Genomic DNA, 19,304 nt, shown 5'->3' on the forward strand with positions numbered 1-19,304 from the left:
TTTACAGCTTTTGGCAGAATGCATGGTACAAATCTATTTTGTGCACTGCATCTTATTTTTTATTTTGCTACTACTGTTTATTGGAAGATTTTCTTTATAGGTGTTTGTTAATTACGATTGTCCAGAATACACCATTGTCTCTTGTAGTGGACCTCAAGCAGTGTACTAAGTGCTGGCTCTAAATGTTGGCACTTAAGCCCTCTCATGGGAATCACCATTAGTGAAGGCTTGCTATTCTGTGCTGAAATTGACCAGTGTTGTTTAAGTACAACAGCATGCCAAAGAAGAGATCAGAACCAAAAGAGACTCTGTACCAGAAAAGACTCTTGACTTAATTTTTGTATGGAAGTAAAAGATCGATATGTAAAACCATGCAGTACTTAGGTGAGTGCAACCACACCTTTTTCTTAGTCCTTCAGTTGTGTACAGAAAGGGCACTGTCTTAGCCTACACTGTTTAAAAGTACTTTTAGAAAGGAATGTATTGTTACAAATGTGAAAAACTTCTAGCTGCAGATTCCTTATATTAGGATATTCCGCACATGTCAGACTGGATCTAGAAATTTCGAGCCGTTCCCTTGCATGCCAGTAGGTGGGGTTGTTGGGCTCAGTGTCTGCCATGCCAGGTGTGCGGTGCCTATATAGGTGCCAAGTCAGTGTTGACGTGGGTTCTTTTCTTTCCACACCAGTCAGCGCAGTCAGAGAGAGCTACCTCCAGTCAACGTTGGACCAACTTTTTCTGATCTTTTGTCTAGGGTTTTTTCAAAATGTATATCTCCTAGTGTGCGAGTTCAGGATGTTCGGACTATGATTCTGATGTTTCGGCCTCTATCCTAGATTTTGGTGAGACTGATTTGGAGGCTGTTGGGCCTCATGGCCTCCAGCATCCTTCTTGTGGCACATGCCTTTTGGCATATGAGAGGTCTGCAGTGGGACCTGAAGTTCCAGTAGGCAGAGCAATATGGGAATCTCTCCAACCTGGACCTGATCTCAGAGGGAACTGTTGCAGTGGTGGCATAGAAACCATGATTGCATCAGTGCAGGCCCCTCTCCCTTCCCGAACCAAAGTTGACTAGTGACACATGCATCACTCCTGTGCTAGGGTGGCCATCTGGGAGAGGTGGAAATCAAAGGACTCTGGTCTCCACTGGAGTCCGGGCTTCACATTAACTGGCTGGTGCTCCAGGCGATCCAGTTGGCATTGAAAGACCAGTACAGGTGTCCTTGGAGAACACCAACCGCCATTTGGTACTGCCACAAACGAGACAGGTGAGTTTGTGAACTCTGGGTGTGGCTGGAACATCAGGGCATTTATCTGATGGCTCAGCAGCTGGTGGGCTTTTTGAACGCCAGGACAGACTAATTCAGGTGTCGATGCCTAGCATATCATGAATGATGTCTCCACCCGGAGGTGGTGTAGGGTCTCTTTCTCAAGTCGGGAGAGCCTTGGTTAGAACTGTTCACCACCCCAAGAACATGCAACGTCAACCATTTTGTGTGCTGGAGTTTCAAAGGTGGCTCTTGCTCAAAGACGCTTTTGATCTCGAGGGGAGTTCTGACCTCCTTTGTGCCTTTCCACTAATACCACCCCCGCCCAGAATTCTCAAGAAGAGCTGGAACGACCAGGCCCAAGTCATTCTTATGGCTCCGGATTGGGCACAGAGTTTGGTATCCCAAATTAATGAGCATGAACATCAGTCCTCTGATCAGGCTGCCCCTCCAGGCCAATCTTCAGTCGCAGCAACAGGAGAATGTTCTCCATCCGAACCTGCACACCCCTGCCTTCATGTGTGGAGACTGAGTGGTGGCAGTTTGGAGCTTTTGACCTTCCCCCTCCAACATCTGTGATGTTGTTCTGGCAGCCAGGACTCCATCCACCAAGGCTGTATATGCCTACCTTTGGGACAACTTTGTGACATGGTGTGGATCCAGAAACATTGACCCCCACTTTCTGCACCCCTATCCCAAGTTCTCTTTTGTGTTCTTTCTCTGGCTCAGCAGCGCTGTGCTTTGGGCATGGTAAAAGGTTCTCTGTCTGCCATTTCAGCATTCTTTAGGTTGCTGGACCGTCCACCTTCTCTGTTTAAGTCACCCATTGTGGCTAGGTTCCGTAAAGTATTACAGCTTGTTCCCAACCCCCCCCCCCCCCCCCCCCCCCCCAACCGGCCATTCTTCATGCCCTAGTGGGACCTTAACTTAGTCCCTACTTTCCTTGTGTGTACACCCTTTTAATCGCTACACTGCTGCCCCCTTTGATTGCTGACAAATGGTCCTTCTAGCGACCATAACATTTGCCAGGAAGGGTCAGCAAAAACTGCAGGCTGCTTTGTACATCCACCATGTACCACTTTTTATCTGGAAAGCTGGTTCTAAGGACAAGTGCCAGCTTTCTCCCGAAGGTTGTGACACCCTTTCATGTACGGTAAAACATCACCTTGCCTAAATCAATCAGTTAGTCGACTTGTAGAGTGCAACTTGTCACCCGTGAGGATGTCCAGGCACTGGCAGGGTCTCAGTCGAAGAGACAGGTTTTCAGTGTCCTACGGAACTCCTGTAGAATAGAGGAAGTTCTGAGGTGCAGGGGGAGACTGTACCAGCCTTGGCTGTGAGGTAGAAAAAGGAGTGTCCTCCTGCTCTGCTGCGTTGCATGCAGGAGGTATGGTCCAGCGAGAGGGAGGCAGAGCGGAGGTGTCTAGAAGGTTTGTGGAATTGTAGGCGGTGATTGATGTAGGTAGGTCCAGAGTTGTACAGGGCCTTGAACGCGTGGGTGAAGTGCTTGAACTGGCATCTCTCCTGAACTGGGTGCAACAAGGGAGATCCAAGAGGAGCCTTGCTGTGGCATCCTGGCTAGTCTGTTGTATTTGAACTTGGTGGATCTTGAGTCCTACTTAGAGGGTGTTTCCGTGGTGGCGATGGCTTGGGTGATGGTGTGTCTTGCATTTTGGCGAAGAAACTTGAAAATCCTACATAACAACATGCACAGGATGAAGAAGCAGGAGGATGACTCTGTGTTGACTTCGAACTTCATGGTGAATTTGCTATCCAGGATGATACAGATTCCTGGCGTGCTCAGTTGGGGTTGAAGTGGGCCCCAGTTCTGTGGACCACCAGGGGGCATCCCAGGGGGAGTTGTCACTGCTGAAGGTCAAGACTTCTGTCTTGTCCTTGAGGCAGTTATTCCTCATCAAATTGGCAATGCTAGTCACTCATTGGTGGAAGTTGGTTCTGGAGGTGGTGAAGTTGTCACAGTCAGAGCATGAGATGCATGTCATCTGTATAGGATATAATGTTGAGTCCTTGAGATTTGACTATGTTGGCAGGGGGCATGTAAATGTTGAACTGGGTGGGACTGAGTAATGAGCCTTGAAGGACTCCGTAGGTGACTTGTTTGAATTCGAAGGTGAAGAGTAGGAGGTGGACTCCTTGTGTTCTGTTGATGAGGAAGGAGGTAGTCCATCTGAGGGCAGCTCCTTGGATGCCTATGTCTTGAAGTCTGGTGAGGAGCATGTGGTGGGAGATGGTGTTGAAGGCTGCTGAGATCGAGGGGGAGAAGGATGGCGGTCTCTCCTTTATTGAAGAGAGCCCGGATGTCGTCTGTGACCGCAATCACGGCTGTCTCAGTGATGTGGTTGCTGCGGAAACCAGAATGGGAGTCGTCCAGGAGGTGATTGTGTTCCAGGTAGATGATGAGTTTTTGGTTGATGGTTTCTTCATTGACTTTGGATGGGAACAGGAGCAGAAAGATGGGTCTGTAATTGCTGAGTTTGTTGGGGTCAACTGAAGGTTTCTTAAGCAGGGGTTTTATTTCTGTGTGCTTCCAGTCTTCTGGAAAAGGTGGCAGAATCCAGGTAGGTGTTTAGTAGGGTGGAAAGTTTGAGACCGATCCTGGATGCTCCTAGGTTGAAGATGTGGTGTGGTCATGGGTCAGATGGGGCCCCGGAGTGAATGGATTTCATGATGTCCTGAGTGGTGAGGTGGCTGGTTAACCTTGGGATGTTTGTGTATATAGAGGTATGGCTGTTGAAAAAGTCTTCAGGCTTGAGTTGGTGGTTGAAGTTTCTATAGATTTTGGTGATTTTGTCATGGAAGAAATCTGTGAAGCTGTTGCGAAAGTTGCTGAGAAGGAGAGATGTTGCTTGTCGCCGTTACAGGGTTGGTGAATTCCTTTCATGACTATGCAGAAGAGGTCCTTGCTGTTATGGGGATTAGTTGTGATGTACAATGCCACAATTTTTTTCTTTCTCCCTGTCACGTAGTTGCGGTGGTATAAGTTGAGTACTGATTTGTAGGTGGTTTTGTCAGCTGGTTCTTTGGTGCGCCACTTTCTCTCAGGGTGCTTGCAGTGGTGCTTGGATGTAGAGGTCCTCTGTGTACCATCTGGCTTGCCTGGTGGATGTGTGTCTCTTGTTCTTGATGGGGGCGACGAAGTCAGCTCAGTCAGTGATACAGGTGTTGAAGCTTCTGATGTCCTGGTTCACGTTGTTGTTTGGGTAGGTTGATGGTGACTGACGCGATTCTTCGCAATTCACTGCTGTTCTCAGATTTTGTACATACCTCATTATTGTACTTATTGTATTTATCAGAATGCCTTGAGAAAGCCCCGGCTGTGGTGCCTGTTAGGGGCGAAACACATGTTGGCTGACTCTTCTGCGGTTTTGCTTTTGGACTTATCACTTGCGTAACCCATTCTGGAAATAGTCTGTCTTCTCCACAAGTAATAAACTAGAAACTATTGGATAAACAAACAACGTTCCCTTGTGATCTTGTTCACCTCATTCCATTGAAATTATGGTATTTGGACACTAAGATAAGACTCTTTCTAGTGGGACTTTTCCTTTTCTTCAATTCATATACTCTTACCTTGGAGGACTTGGGTCCATGTCCTTCGGTTAAGTCCCCACATATTTTTCAATTAATTAGGCTTTCTACACAGGAAGGCAGTGCCCTGGACCCTCTCCATTCCTTGGAGCCCGTTCTGCATGCTAGGTTGATGGTGAGGGCCTGGGTCCATTCGGTCTCTGAGGCCTTGTTTCAGCTGTGACAGACGGTGTGGAGTTGCGTCTGGAGGGCATGCGGTCGTGATGATAAAGTGGACGATTGAGTGGTCAGTCCCTGAGAGTTCGGTGGTGTGGCTGTTTTTGATGCAGTCCCTGGAGTTGAATATGTGGTTCAGTTTGTCCTGCGATGTGCATGAGGTTGTGTATGAATTGGGCGAGGATGATGTTGTTCAGGCATTTGCGGAGGTTGGCGGAGTTGGGGTCTGTTATGTCATTGAGGTGGAAGTTAAGGTCGCACAGGAACATGTAGTCCTTCGAGACAATGGTGAGAAAGGTGATGAAATCGGTGTTGTGATTTGCAGAAGGTAGTTCGAGGTCCTTGTGAACGGTCTGCAAGGGTTCTCCTAACGGCGGATTTCTCGCCCATTTGGATAGTAAAGTTGAGGTCACATTGCTGGGATGGTGTCATACGTGGTGATGGTGCAGTTGATTGAGTGTCTGCGGATGATGGCGATTACTCTGCCTGGCTTGTTGATGCGGTCGCTGTGGGTGATTCTGTGTCCTGCTGATATAGCGGTGGCATTGTCTGGGGCTGACTCAGAGCCAGTTCTTGGGTAGGAAGACTGTGTTGAACCTTAGAGTATCGATAAGGTCCCAGACCTTAGTGGCATGTTTGCTCAGTGAACAAGTGTTAAAGAGGATGCATGCGAGCTAGTGGTGGGTAGCTGGTGTTGCATGCTGAGTGGGCTGGGTGTTGCAGAGATGGCTGTTGTCGTGCATGTTGTGGCAGGCGAAGTGGCAGAGGATGCAGAATAAAGGTCCTACTATGGATTGTTGTGTAGCGCAGTGGCAGTGTTTATGGCAGGGGCAAGGGCGCGGAGGGTGGTAGAAGTGTAGCTGTGAGTGGCAGTTAGACTAGGGTTCCTGACGCTGGGTGAGGTCCAGGCGCAAACGGGCTTGTCTTTGGCACGTTGCAGCTGCTATTAAGTAGGTCTGGGGAGGGGCACCAGGAGGCGGTGGTTGGCTGGTGTTGGCAGGAAGGATAGGGGGAGGGGGGAGGAGGGAGAAAGGAGCAGGAAAAGGGCAAAAAAGGGGGGGCAGCAGCAAAAGTGTACTAAAAGGGCTCAAAGAGGGCAGAAAAAAGAAAAAAGAGCAAAAAAGAAGTCAAGCTCTAGGAAAAAGACTGAATTGCAGAATTAGAAAAATGGGCAGGAGCAGCAGCAAAAATTGCGGGAAAACGAACAGGAGCACCAAAAAAATTAGAAAAGAGAGCAGGAAGAGACTTGAGAAGAGAGTGGTGCAGAAGAAGGAAGAGGTTGAAGATTGCAGCAGAGGAGAGAGGCCCTGGAAGAATTCGGATCCTGGAGCTGACTGAGGGCCAACAGAGGTAGTTGGTGAGCTGGGCCTGAGCACCTACATTTTTTGCTCTGCCTCACCCTTCTAAAGAAGAGGAGAGACTCCACAGGGTGGACTCAAAAAGAGTGTTGCCGTTCTGCCTTGATCGCACAAGAGTCCCTGGTGGACAATCAAATCTCTGTGGGGTATGTTGGCACTGAAAAAGGGAAGGCAGTGCAGAAACGCACCATCTCTCGACGGATAGTGCTCGCATAAAGATCTTCTATGCACTGGTAAAAAGCAATCCTCAAGGCTTGCGCCTCATTGTACCACAACCAAGGCAGTGACCACTGTGTTAGCTCATGGAGTCCCTGTCCTGGACATCTGTCATGGGCATCGTTACATTCACAAAACATTACTGTCTAGATGGTCCGGTCTGTTGTGACAGACAATTTGCCCCTTCAGTTCTGAAGGACTCTTTGGTTTGATTTGTTTTGCAGGCCTCCTCCGGGGAGGTTTTGCTTGGATATCTATCCTAAGGTAAGGAATCTGAAGCTGGAAGTCTCTACCAGATGCACAAGTTTCTACCTTCGGTAGCGCCTTATCTGGTAGAGATAAGGACTAGGGATGTGACCCCCTGCCCCACAGGGAGAGGCACAAAGAGGGTGTAGCCACCCTCAGGCTCAGTAGCCATTGGCTACTGCCCTCCCAGACCTAAACAGACCCCTAAATTCAGTATTTAGGGCCCCCCAGAACCTAGAAAACTAGATTCCTGCAACCTAAAGAAGAACTGCTGACCTGAAGCCCTGCAGTGAAGACGGGGGCGACAACTGATTTGGCTCCAGCCCCACCGGCCTGTCTCCCTTCTTCGAAGAAAACTGCAACAGCGACGCATCCAACAGGGTCCAGCGACCTCTGAAGCCTGAGAGGACTACCCTGCATCTAAAGGACCAAGAAGCTCCCGAGAACAGCGGCCTTGTTCAAGAAACTGCAACTTTTGGAAACAAAGAAGCAACTTTTAAAGACCACACGTTTCCCGCCGGAAGCGTGAGAGTTTGCACTCTGCACCTGACGCCCCCAGCTCGACCTGCGGAAAACTACCACTACAGGGAGGACTCCCCGGCGACTGCGAGCCCGTGAGTAGCCAGAGTTGACCTCTGACCCCCCCCAGCGACGCCTGCAGAGGAAATCCAGAGGCTCCCCCTGACCGTGACTGTCACGACTCACGTGCTGCTTGCGCCTGGAATTTGCAGATCTGGTGGCGTGAATCTTCAATGTTCGGCTTTGGCCCAAAAAGGGGCGACTCTTTCTGGTAGCCACGGTGCTGTAGGCAATGGAGACACCAAGAACAGACCGTGCCCTTCAGAAAGTAGCGCCAGAGCGAAAAACCCCTTCCAAGGGGAAAAACCTCCAAACAGGAAAAGTCCTGGAGAAAAACAAGAACAACAAACAGGAATCCAAAAGGAGCAAAAATCAGAAAATACAGAATGCTGAGTCCAAAACCAAAAGGCAAGGAAATCAGGAGCGAAGACACCAACTGAGCAGAAAGTGTTGCAGCGCAAGGAAAGAGGAAAAACACAGCCCTTATATACCAACAAACAGGAAGTGACCCACAGGAAGTAAAAGGACACCATCTTAGATAGGGAAACAATATATAGAACAGAATAGTAGAGGAACCATAGAGAATAGGGAACAAGGAATGCTGGGAAAGCACAGGAATCTGGGAAGGAGGAAAAGACATAAAGAAAGGCACACAACAGACTGCAAACAGAAGAAAGGACAAAGAAACGAAGAAAAACAGGTAAGAGGGTTCAGAGACCCCTGGGACAGTGAAAGGCAGAAGGAAGAACGAGGCCCCAAGCAAATCTGGGGCCTCGAAACGCGCAGGAGAGGCTGGGGGCGCGCCGCGTCTTAATAACGCGGTGCGCGGCCCGAGCCGAACGCCCGGCCGAAGTCGAGCTCTCGGCTCGCGCCGCACCGCGCGGCGCGACAGTAGGTCCCCCTCCCGAAGGCCCAGGTTTAAGAGGGAATAAACAGTGAAAGCGTTGAGTCAGGAGAGGAGCGTGAACGGAAGAGGCGCATCCTCCCATGAACATTCACTGAGAGGATAACCCTTCCAATGAATCAGATACTGAAGTCGTTTATGAAAAAGACGAGAGTCACAGATTTCCTGCACTTCATATTCAGGAGCATCATTCACAAGGACAGGAGGTGGACAAGGAAACTGACGTGAGTAAGGATCAGGCACATAAGGTTTAAGCTGAGAAACATGAAAAACCGGATGGATCTTCCATGTATGGGGTAAGTGAAGACGGACAGTGACAGGATTGACCAACTGGAGAATACGGAAAGGCCCATAGTAACGAGGTGTGAACTTGTTTTGAGAGAGACGTGAGGGCAAGAATTTGGAGGAGAGCCAGACTTTATCTTGCAGATGATAATTTGGATTGGTTGTACTTCTCTTGTCTGCAGCCTTCTTCATATACCTCTTGGTATGTAACAAATTAGATCGAATTAGTTTATGGAGTTGGAGAAGGCGTTTGGAGAAATAGATAATAGCAGGTAGAGGAGAGTTGGATTGTGGAGAAGTAGGGAAAGAGGTAGGATGAAAACCATAGGAACAGAAAAAGGGAGTGACCTTGGAGGCACTATGGACTGAGTTATTGTAGGAAAATTCAGCTAAAGAGAGGTAAGTGCTCCAGTTACTTTGGGTAGAATTGCAAAAGCATCGAAGATATTGCTCTAGTCCTTGGTTCAGACGCTCAGTCTGTCCGTTGGTCTGAGGATGGAACCCTGAAGACAGGGCTCTATTCATATTCAGTGTTTTACAAAAATGCTTCCAAAATCGGGAGATGTACTGAGGTCCTCTATCAGAGATTATGGTATGTGGAAGTCCATGGAGACGGAAGACATGATCTATGAATATTTGACCTAGTTCTTGGGAAGTAGGCAGCTTTTTTAGGCCAGTGAAATGAGCCATCTTTGTGAAAGAATCCACTGTGACCATGATAACCCGGTTTCCTGCTGATGGTGGAAGCGAACACATAAAATCAGTAGAGATAGTATGCCATGGGGCCGATGGAACAGGCAAAGGTTGTAGTAATCCTGCCGGTCTGGTGTGAGGTATTTTGACTTGGGCACATATGGGACAGGCCTGAACGTATCTTTCCACATCCAGTTTCCAGGTAGGCCACCAAAAAAATCGTGAAAGTAATTCTTGTGTGGCTTTGATGCCTCTGTGACCAGCTACAGGGGAATCATGGCACATTTGTAATGCTTTCTTTTGCACCTTGTTTGTAGGGAGGAATATCAGGTCTTGGTAATAAAAATATCCTTGTTTCTTGTACAATAATGGTCTTAGTTCTTCTATGTCATGGTCCGATAGGTTGGCGTATTCTTGTTGTACTTCTTCCAGGAAAGACTGAGCCACTCCAATGATCTTACTGGGTTCTAGAAGATACTGGGATGAGGAAGGAGAACACTCTGGATATCGGCGAGACAGAGCATCAGCCAGAATGTTTTGGGATCCTGGAATATATGTAATATAAAAATCGTACTGACTGAAGAAAAAGGCCCAGCGGGCCTGACGACTATTCTGGCATACAAAATTTCTTAAACATTGTAAATTACGGTGGTCTGTCCTCACCTCAAATGGTTCCTTGGAACCCATCAGAAACTGCCTCCACTCAAGGCAGGCTGTTTTCAGAGCCAATAATTCCCTTTCAAGTACGGAATAATGTTGTTCAGCTGTGGAAAGGATATGAGACAAATAGAAAACAGGATGTTCAAGGCCATCATCCTCTTGTCGTTGGAGTAAGACAGCTCCGATGGCTCTCTCAGAAGCATCAGTTACTACTATAAATTGCTTGGTGGTATCTGGATGTCTTAAGATGGGGGCTTGGGTGAAGGCTCTCTTTAAGCTTTGAAAGGCTGCTTCAGCAGCCTCAGTCCAGACAAATCCCTTCTTTAAATTGTCCTTCTTTAAGGTGTGAGTTATGTGGCTAGTCTGACTGGCAAAGTCTAGAATGAATTGTCGATAGAAGTTTGCTAAACCTAGGAAACATTGTGTTTCTTTTATGGTAGAAGGAGAAGGCCACTCTAGGATAGCTTGTACCTTTTCTTGGTCCATAGCTATGCCGGTGGGACTTAAATGATAGCCCAAATATTTGACTTCCGTTATGTCGAACTCACATTTCTCTGGTTTGCAAAATAGTTGATGATCACGAAGTCTTTGAAGAACTTGTTTCACATGGGAAGTATGGAGTTCAGGATTTCTAGAATAAATAAGAATGTCATCTAGGTAGATCACGACTGTCTGATTAAGTAGGTCTGAAAACACTGAGTCCATAAATCTCTGGAAGATTGCCGGGGCGTTAGTAAGACCAAACGGCATAACCCTATATTCAAAATGGCCAAATGGGGTCCTGAATGCTGTCTTCCATTCGTCGCCTTCTCTTATGCGTAAAAGGTGGTAGGCTCCTCGTAAATCCAATTTAGTAAAACGTTGGGCCCCTCTGATTGCTTCCAGTATGTCCCTGATGAGAGGCAAAGGATAACGATCTTTAATGGTGATTTTATTCAGACCTCGAAAATCCAGGCACGGACGAAGATCCTTAGTCTTCTTGGGCACAAAAAAGAGAGGGGCCCCAGCCGGAGACGACGATGGAACAATAAGACCACTCTGTATATTTTCGTCCAGATACTCCTTTAGAACTTCCCTTTCGGGTTCCGTGAGGGAGTACATCCTCCCAAAAGGAACAATTGTGCCGGGTTCTAATGGAATTGCACAATCATATTCTCGATGTGGAGGTAGCACAGGTTTTGACGGTTTTTGGAAAATATCCTGAAACTCCAAATAGTGGTCTGGGACCCCTTGGACCGTATTAATGGACATACCAGTGGCACCTTCAGTAGCTAAGGATCTTTTCGGAGACCAATACTTGTCGGAAGTAAAACAGTTCTCGTGACAAAATTGCGAAGACAAAGAGACTGTCCGGGTAACCCAATTTATATATGGGTTATGTCTAATGAGCCACGGAATTCCAAGAATGATGGTATGGTTAGGGGACGTAATAAGATCGAAGGAGATGTGTTCTTGATGGTTTCCCACCTGTAGACTTAACATCAGGGTAGTGGTGTCTACAGGACCAGAGGATATCAAAGATCCATCCACAGTGTGTACCTGTTCGGGTACTTCTTTTGCTTGAGTAGGAACTAGGTTAGCAGCAGCCCATGTCTTGTCCATGTATATACCACTAGCACCACAGTCTAGTAATGCCATAGTCTTTTCTTGACGACCGTCAGGAAGTTGTAACAGGACAGGAAAGATGAACAAGGCAGTTGTATTGTCATTAAAGGAGCTGATGGAAGGTATAGCTGTAGATCCCGTCCCCTCCCTTCTTACAGAGGACGGGAGGTGGCGTTTCCCGAAGGTCTGGACGGACGTACTGGACAGGTACGGAGTATGTGACCAGCAGAACCACAATACAGGCACAACCCTCTCTTGCGTCTGTCTTCTCGTTCACTAGCAGAGAGCGGACCTCGGGTAGTATCCACCTGCATGGGTTCCCCTTCGATGTCTCTAGCAGGAGTGCGAGGTTCCTCGGAACGCTGCAGGTATGCACGGGAGCTACTTGGTTGGGTAAACCCTCTACTCCTTTTCTTTTCCGATCTCCGTTCCTGAAGACGATATTCGATGGACAGTGCTTGATCCATCAGGCCACGAAGATCTTCCGCTCTGGTAGAATGCACTAGTTCATCCTTTATTTCTTCTTTGAGTCCTCTACGAAATAATGTTACCAGAGTACGTTCCACCCAAGTGGTCTCTGCCGCCAGCTGACGAAAACGGGTTATATATTGCAGGACGTCTTGGGAGCCTTGTTGGATGTCGCACAAGGCTTCTTCAGCGGAGGCTTCCAATCCAGGACGGCTAAACATTTGTTTGAAGCGACTCACAAAGGCGGAATAGTCTGACAATACAGGGTCGTCGGAGGACACCATCGGGGTTGCCCAGGCCAAGGCTGGGCCGGATAAGGCACTGATAAGATAACCCACCTTGGTCCTGTCGTGGGAGAATTGAGTAGGTCGGAAGGCGAAATACACCGTTAAAGCATCCAAGAACTCGCGAAGCTTGGTTGGTTCACCAGAGAAACAAGGGGTAGAAGCGGAGATTGTCGGAACATCACTGGTGCGGAGGGCCAAAGCCTGTCGTAACGCAGCATTTTCATTACGTAGTTGTTGCAACTCCTGGGCTTGTTGCTGAATCGTGGTTAACAGAGATTGCTCCGGATCTGCAGCAGCCGCCACTGTATTATCCATGGTGTTTGAGGACGTCGGAATGGTTAGGCGCTGCAATCTGTCACGACTCACGTGCTGCTTGCGCCTGGAATTTGCAGATCTGGTGGCGTGAATCTTCAATGTTCGGCTTTGGCCCAAAAAGGGGCGACTCTTTCTGGTAGCCACGGTGCTGTAGGCAATGGAGACACCAAGAACAGACCGTGCCCTTCAGAAAGTAGCGCCAGAGGGAAAAACCCCTTCCAAGGGGAAAAACCTCCAAACAGGAAAAGTCCTGGAGAAAAACAAGAACAACAAACAGGAATCCAAAAGGAGCAAAAATCAGGAAATACAGAATGCTGAGTCCAAAACCAAAAGGCAAGGAAATCAGGAGCGAAGACACCAACTGAGCAGAAAGTGTTGCAGCGCAAGGAAAGAGGAAAAACACAGCCCTTATATACCAACAAACAGGAAGTGACCCACAGGAAGTAAAAGGACACCATCTTAGATAGGGAAACAATATATAGAACAGAATAGTAGAGGAACCATAGAGAATAGGGAACAAGGAATGCTGGGAAAGCACAGGAATCTGGGAAGGAGGAAAAGACATAAAGAAAGGCACACAACAGACTGCAAACAGAAGAAAGGACAAAGAAACGAAGAAAAACAGGTAAGAGGGTTCAGAGACCCCTGGGACAGTGAAAGGCAGAAGGAAGAACGAGGCCCCAAGCAAATCTGGGGCCTCGAAACGCGCAGGAGAGGCTGGGGGCGCGCCGCGTCTTAATAACGCGGTGCGCGGCCCGAGCCGAACGCCCGGCCGAAGTCGAGCTCTCGGCTCGCGCTGCACCGCGCGGCGCGACAGTGACTGCCTGCTTCAAGGAACCCGACGCCTGGAAAACACACTGCACCAGCAGCCCCCAGGATCTGAAGGAACCAGACTCCAGTGCAGGGGCGACCCTCTGCCTAGCCCAGGTGGTGGCTACCCTTAGGAGCCCCCCCTGTGCCTGCCTGCATCGTTGAAGAGACCCCCGGGTCTCCCCATTGATTCCTATTGAAAACCCAACGCCTGTTTGCACTCTGCACCCAGCCACCCCTGTGCTGCTGAGGGTGCACTTTCTGTGCCTGCTTGCCCCCCATACCCCCCCACCCCCACTGGTGCCCTACAAAACCTCCCTGGTCTGCCCTCTGAAGTTGTGGGTACTTACCTGCTGGCAGACTGGAACCGGGGCATCCCTATTTCCATTGAAGCCTATGTGTTTTGGGCACCACTTTGACCTCTGCACCTGACCAGCCCTGAGCTGCTGGTGTGGTAACCTTGGGGTTGCCTTGAACCCCCAACGGTGGGCTACCTTGGACCCAACTTTGAACCCTGTAAGTGCTTTACTTACCTGTGAACTTTACATTTACTTACCTCCCCCAGGAACTGTTGATTCTTGCACAGTGTCCACTTTTTAAAATAGCTTATTGACATTTATGTCAAAACTGTATATGCTATTGTGATAATTCAAAGTTCCTAAGATACCTGAGTGAAATACCTTTCATTTAAAGTATTGTTTGTAAATCTTGAACCTGTGGTTCTTAAAATAAACTAAGAAAATATATTTTTCTATATAAAATCCTATTGTCCTGGAATCTGTCTTTGAGTGTATGTTCCTCATTTATTGCCTGTGTGTGTTCCTCATTTATTGCCTGTACAACAAATGCTTAACACCACCCGCTGATAAGCCTACTGCTCGACCACAAAATAGAGCATCAGAATTCTCTTTTTGCCACTATCTTACCTCTAAGGGGAACCCTTGGACTCTGTGCACACTATTTCTTACTTTGAAATAGTATATACAGAGCCAACTTCCTATAGCCCATGTCACTTTCCTGTGTGCAACAGTAGTCAAACCAAGGGTGTTCTTTCTTTTTCAGACTGTCTCTTTGCCTGATCATTACTATCACCTGCGCTTCCAAGCTTTCCTTGTGTGCTAACTATAGTAAAAGCCCTTGTTAAAGCTGACTTTTACTAATTCACTTGTATGACTGACAGCTGTGCCCAGCTGCTCTCTGGTGGCAAGTTTTTTTATGTGCCTGAATCTGTGATGAGTGTTTCTGGGACAGTGACACTAGCAGAATTGTTATAGTTTAACCATTATCTAGAATCACCAGGCTTTCATAGTGTGATGAGACTTAATTGGCTGACAGCTGGCCTTTACATTTTCTGTATACTGTGCTGCCTTGGAGTATATTTCCCTGGTGTTTGCTCATGTTTTGTGGGTATACTCATTCTGTGGCCCTCTACACAGCCTTCAGGTGTAAGACTTTAGCAGTGGTGGATTTGTAGCAGGTGAGGGTCCTAAGCCACATTTGGAGCAGTCCTTATTCTACAAAAAGAATAAACTCTGTATCCCTGCCCCTCTACAATCCAGGTATCTGAGATTGCTTGGAAGCAATATTGAATCTCCTTCTCTAAGACTACTAACCCCAGCCTATTCCCTTTTTTAGCCTTCCAAGCCTTGCTCACACACTCTGTAAGGTTAGGTGTCCCAGGCACTAATACTTGCTGTCCTTATACCACTAAGGATCTAATCCCCCAAACTCTATTCTTCCTAGCCAAGTCAAGAGTTGGGACTAAGATGAGCTAGCTAATCCTCCCCTCAAGTCTTTCAGTTGTGATCCTTCCAGTCCAGTCATGAACGAATCCTGTACAGCATCCCATCAATAAGGGCTCCATTGTCATTCCCTTCCTGCCTTCTGAAGTGACCCTCAGGTGCATGTGGTGAATTATAGTTGAGTATTTTCAGCATGGTCTCTGCCAGGGAGCAGTGGGTCCTGTCAGTAGCTCACCTCTTCCATAGTCAGTTTGTGAAAACGATTAGAAGAGCTCTTTAGTGTTTTTCAGATGTAGTTGATAATTGTTTACTATAACCTGGTCTGTGAACAGCAGTGGCTGGAGAACGTTGCATGTCTGGTAAAATGGCTATATGCCATTTTGTCTCCTTCAGAGGTCTAAAGGTCTGTTCTTGGGTTAGGATATGTCCTCACTAGAAAACGAATAATTCAGGACACGCCTTAGCACTCTCTAATATGTTAGCAGTGAATGTTCCACCCATTGACGTCTCTTTCCTCAGCATCTCTGTACATCTGTCTGAGTAATTAAAATTCGTAGCTTAAGTCATTTTGTATTCCAGATGTCTTTTTCACTCTTAGATGGAGTTGTGTTTCTCTCTGAGCTTCATCCACAGATCTGTGTGAGCATATGTACTTTATTTTAGGCCCCGGTTTAGGTCTGTTTGTCTGTAGTATGCAACTTTGATCACATTTACGTGTTATTGACTTGTCAACCTGCTCATCTTGCCCTTCACTTCCATCTCGAAGTTGAGCACTTGAAAGGACATCCATTTTGAGGAAGCAAAGGATTTCTTAAGAAGGGCTGAACTATGCCCAGTTTCTGTTCTGTACCTATAAATGAGATGATAATACTGTTTTCTTCAGGGACCTTCTTAACATTTATCTGTATCTCTTGCAGAGTTTGTGCAGATGATGACTGCGAAGTAAAGTTCTGGAAGCTTCCGCTGCAGCAGAGCAGAAGATGGGGACTGTACCTGCCATCACTCTATGCCCTCTGCTTCCTCCCCTCGTCCCTGTTGCCACCTCTCCTCCTGTAATTTCGCCCTTCTTGCCAAGCATGATCTGATTACCCTTGTCTGGCTGTGGGCGTCTGATGCTACCAGGTGCCCTGGGACATAGGCGCAGTGCATGCTCTGTGCAGTAATAGCTGCACTTGTGGGAGTGTGATCTTGTGAAATTATCTTATCTTAACCTTCCACACCTCTCCTCTTTCCCTCTGAAACGGCTGCAGGGAGAGAAAGAAAAGATGGCAGGGCCCTTCATTTAATTCTGCTGGCCTGACAATGTTGACTGGATATTCTGGAAAATGTTCCGCTCTGACTGACTCGCATAGTAAAGGATGTGTTTGACTGACATCTGGCCAAATCTTTGATGGTCAGTCTTGCCACAGTAAAAGCTTGCTTCCTGAGAAGCAAAGGACTCTGTCTCAGCCAAATGGAGACTTCTTTTTATGCCTAATGTAGTTTATGGCTGTGGTATGAGAATTACTTCCAAAGTTGTGTATAGGTCGAGGTACAATAGAACCCCCCCACAGGTGGAATTTATAATTAAGACATGCCAATGTTGACATTCCACAGGAGCTTAATCTCATCAGATTGCTCTCCCCCAAAAGAGCACACAGGTTAATAATCTATGAATGACTTTGTTCTAGCCAGATTCAGCGTGCTGGCCTTTTTCTGGATCCACAGCTCAGCCAAATATAAGCCTGTGTATTGCAAATGTGGAGTCTTGCCTGTTTTACTTACATTGAACTTACTCTGCAGCCTTTGAGCTTGGGCATCTTTTCTCTTTAGATGGCACGTGTACAGACATAAAGTAGACTTGGTCCCCGCATGGCGGGATTTGAAATAAAGAGTGATTAGTGGGAAGGATAGGTGTTTAAAGGGAGACTGTAAAGCTAGCGACAAGACTAAACCAAGGTCTTCCCTAACCTCAGACGTGAAAAATCTCTCTTAATTTTGGGAAAGCTAGTGATATCAGTCATCTCATCTGTATTTGTTGTGCAAAATACAATACAGACCATATTTTGCAGCTTGTGCAAGCACAGTCCTAGGACCACATTTGCCTATCCTCTGCCAACTTCTCTCCACCCTCCTTTTATTTTATTTATTATTTTTTATCTTTTAATACATTTCTGTCCTTGCAGCCGTGCCTCCTACTAGCATACTGAAGGATTGGCTTCAACAGGCCACATTTCTTTCTTCCGTCTGCTGGATTAGCAGCCCCTGGCCCATTAACTCTGTTGTGTGTTCTAATGTCCGCCATTGGCTTCCATATCCTTGTTTGCATTTTTGATATTGTGACTAGGGTGTACTGTTCATTTCTTAAAACTGCTTAATGGGAATCTAAAGAAACTTTTTTTTAATGTGTCCCTTCCACTCCCCTCATCTAACTTTCCTCTTTGAGGTGTTTCTCTTCCATTCCATGATAATGTTACATTCTTATTTTCAATAAAGTCTTAACTTGAATTTCTATCCATTGTACTTTGTCTTTTTATTTTTAATTTTTTATGGTTGTGAACGTGCTGGATCTACGGTTGCTTGAGTTTTGTGAGTATTGTATAATGCTCACTACAAATTAAGTTTAATTCAAGTAGTGTGTTCTATATTCTTGTATGAAGGAAGGGAGAATATGTATTTGCTGCATGTGCTGCGGAAGATCTCATTTTGAACATACTTCTGTCGTTCATTGTTGGTTTTGGAGTGATTCAATTTGTTTTTCTTCAAAGAACTGCTTTTGTTTTTTCTATGACATTTGCTACCTCCAATGAAACCCTCAATGCAGCAGGAGACAGACTACACTTTGTATTTTATTTCCCCCACCATCATGTTTTACAAGTTGGAGTGCTCTGTGACCAGCTACACATCAAGAACTCCTCTGCAGCACCTCAGCACACTATCTGCAACTGGTTCAAGCTGAAGAGCCAGGACCTGGGTTGTATAAGAATGACTGGGGTAGCAATGGAGAACACTTGCTTTTAAAATGTGTCCCAGGTTGTACATTTCTTTGATTGGATCTGCAGTAAATCTGTAAACAAGGGACCACAGCAAAAGTACATTTCTGATGGATACATCTACCTGTGGGTTCCTTACCTTTTGAATACTCCCAATGTGCCAGCATTCAATGGAAGTTTTCCTCTCAAGCTCTCCGTGTCAATGAGGACACCACAATGGAATGGCTCCACATGCGACTCCATCTGACGTCATCGGAGCCATAAGAAGTCCTCTCCTACATGCTGACGTCCGTTCCCTTTCTTCTGTGCCTTCGACATGTAACTTTCGCAACCTCTCTGCGTGGTTAATCTTTATCAAGGGAATTTAGTTGTCTGTGTCTCCTTAGACCACAATGTCTCCGCCTAAGAAATCAAGTTTCAAATCTTGTCGAGAGTGCGGAAGTCAGATAGGGACCCGCACAAAGATTGCCTTTGGTGCCTTAGTTCGGATCACGACGTTGGGGGATACACTTCGTGTCACAGCATGAATCCCAAGGCTCTGAAAGAAAGCGAGGCCAAATAGTTCTTGGCTAAAGCTAAGAAGACAAACTAGGCTGTTAAAGATCCCAACCTCGATCTGAGGCATCATCTCATAGATCCTCAAGGTTGAACAAGAAGAGACTACGCAATGGTTCATGGTATCGGTCATCTCGAGAAGCCACTCCTTGGCCTCTGTCCCCTGCTTCGAAGTCCTAGTGTCGATCGACTTGAGGTGAGTCCTACTCGGTCTCCTCTTCCTCTGAAGTCACCCCAGCGCTGTCTTTGGTAGAGCTCCCGGTATCACCCGACTCCAGTAGCACAGTTCTATCCTGTTACACTACCTGATTAGGAGACTGAAGAGCAGGCAGCAGGTTATGTTCAGCCTCTCCCGCAGGAGCAAGAATATCCAACCTTTCCAGCTCCAAGGACAGATCCACCAATTGTTTAAATGCTATTTATAGCATTTTGAATTTGGCAATGATCCCCTCTGGTGTGCCAGTTGGTCCCACAGGTCAATCCCCGCTGGTGTGCCAGTTGGTCCCACAGGTCCACTGTCTTCTTCCCTGTGAGGTTTCCTGGAGCCGTGTTGGCAGGCTTAGTTCCTGTCTGCCT

General features: G+C 47.1%; 1 protein-coding gene across 1 annotated transcript in view; it reads left to right on the plus strand.

The window, feature by feature from the left end:
- LOC138259431 (calmodulin-1-like) overlaps positions 1 to 17,692 on the plus strand; it is a 78,126-nt gene extending 60,434 nt beyond the window's left edge. The window contains exon 6 of the mRNA XM_069207176.1: positions 16,119 to 17,692. Coding sequence (XP_069063277.1) covers positions 16,119 to 16,147 — 29 coding nt within the window. The 3' untranslated portion in view covers positions 16,148 to 17,692. The remainder of the gene's footprint in view (positions 1 to 16,118) is intronic.
- The last annotated feature ends 1,612 nt before the right edge of the window (positions 17,693 to 19,304 follow it).

The sequence above is a fragment of the Pleurodeles waltl genome, chromosome 9 (assembly GCF_031143425.1).
Source record: "Pleurodeles waltl isolate 20211129_DDA chromosome 9, aPleWal1.hap1.20221129, whole genome shotgun sequence".
In the NCBI taxonomy this organism is placed as follows: Eukaryota; Metazoa; Chordata; class Amphibia; order Caudata; family Salamandridae; genus Pleurodeles; species Pleurodeles waltl.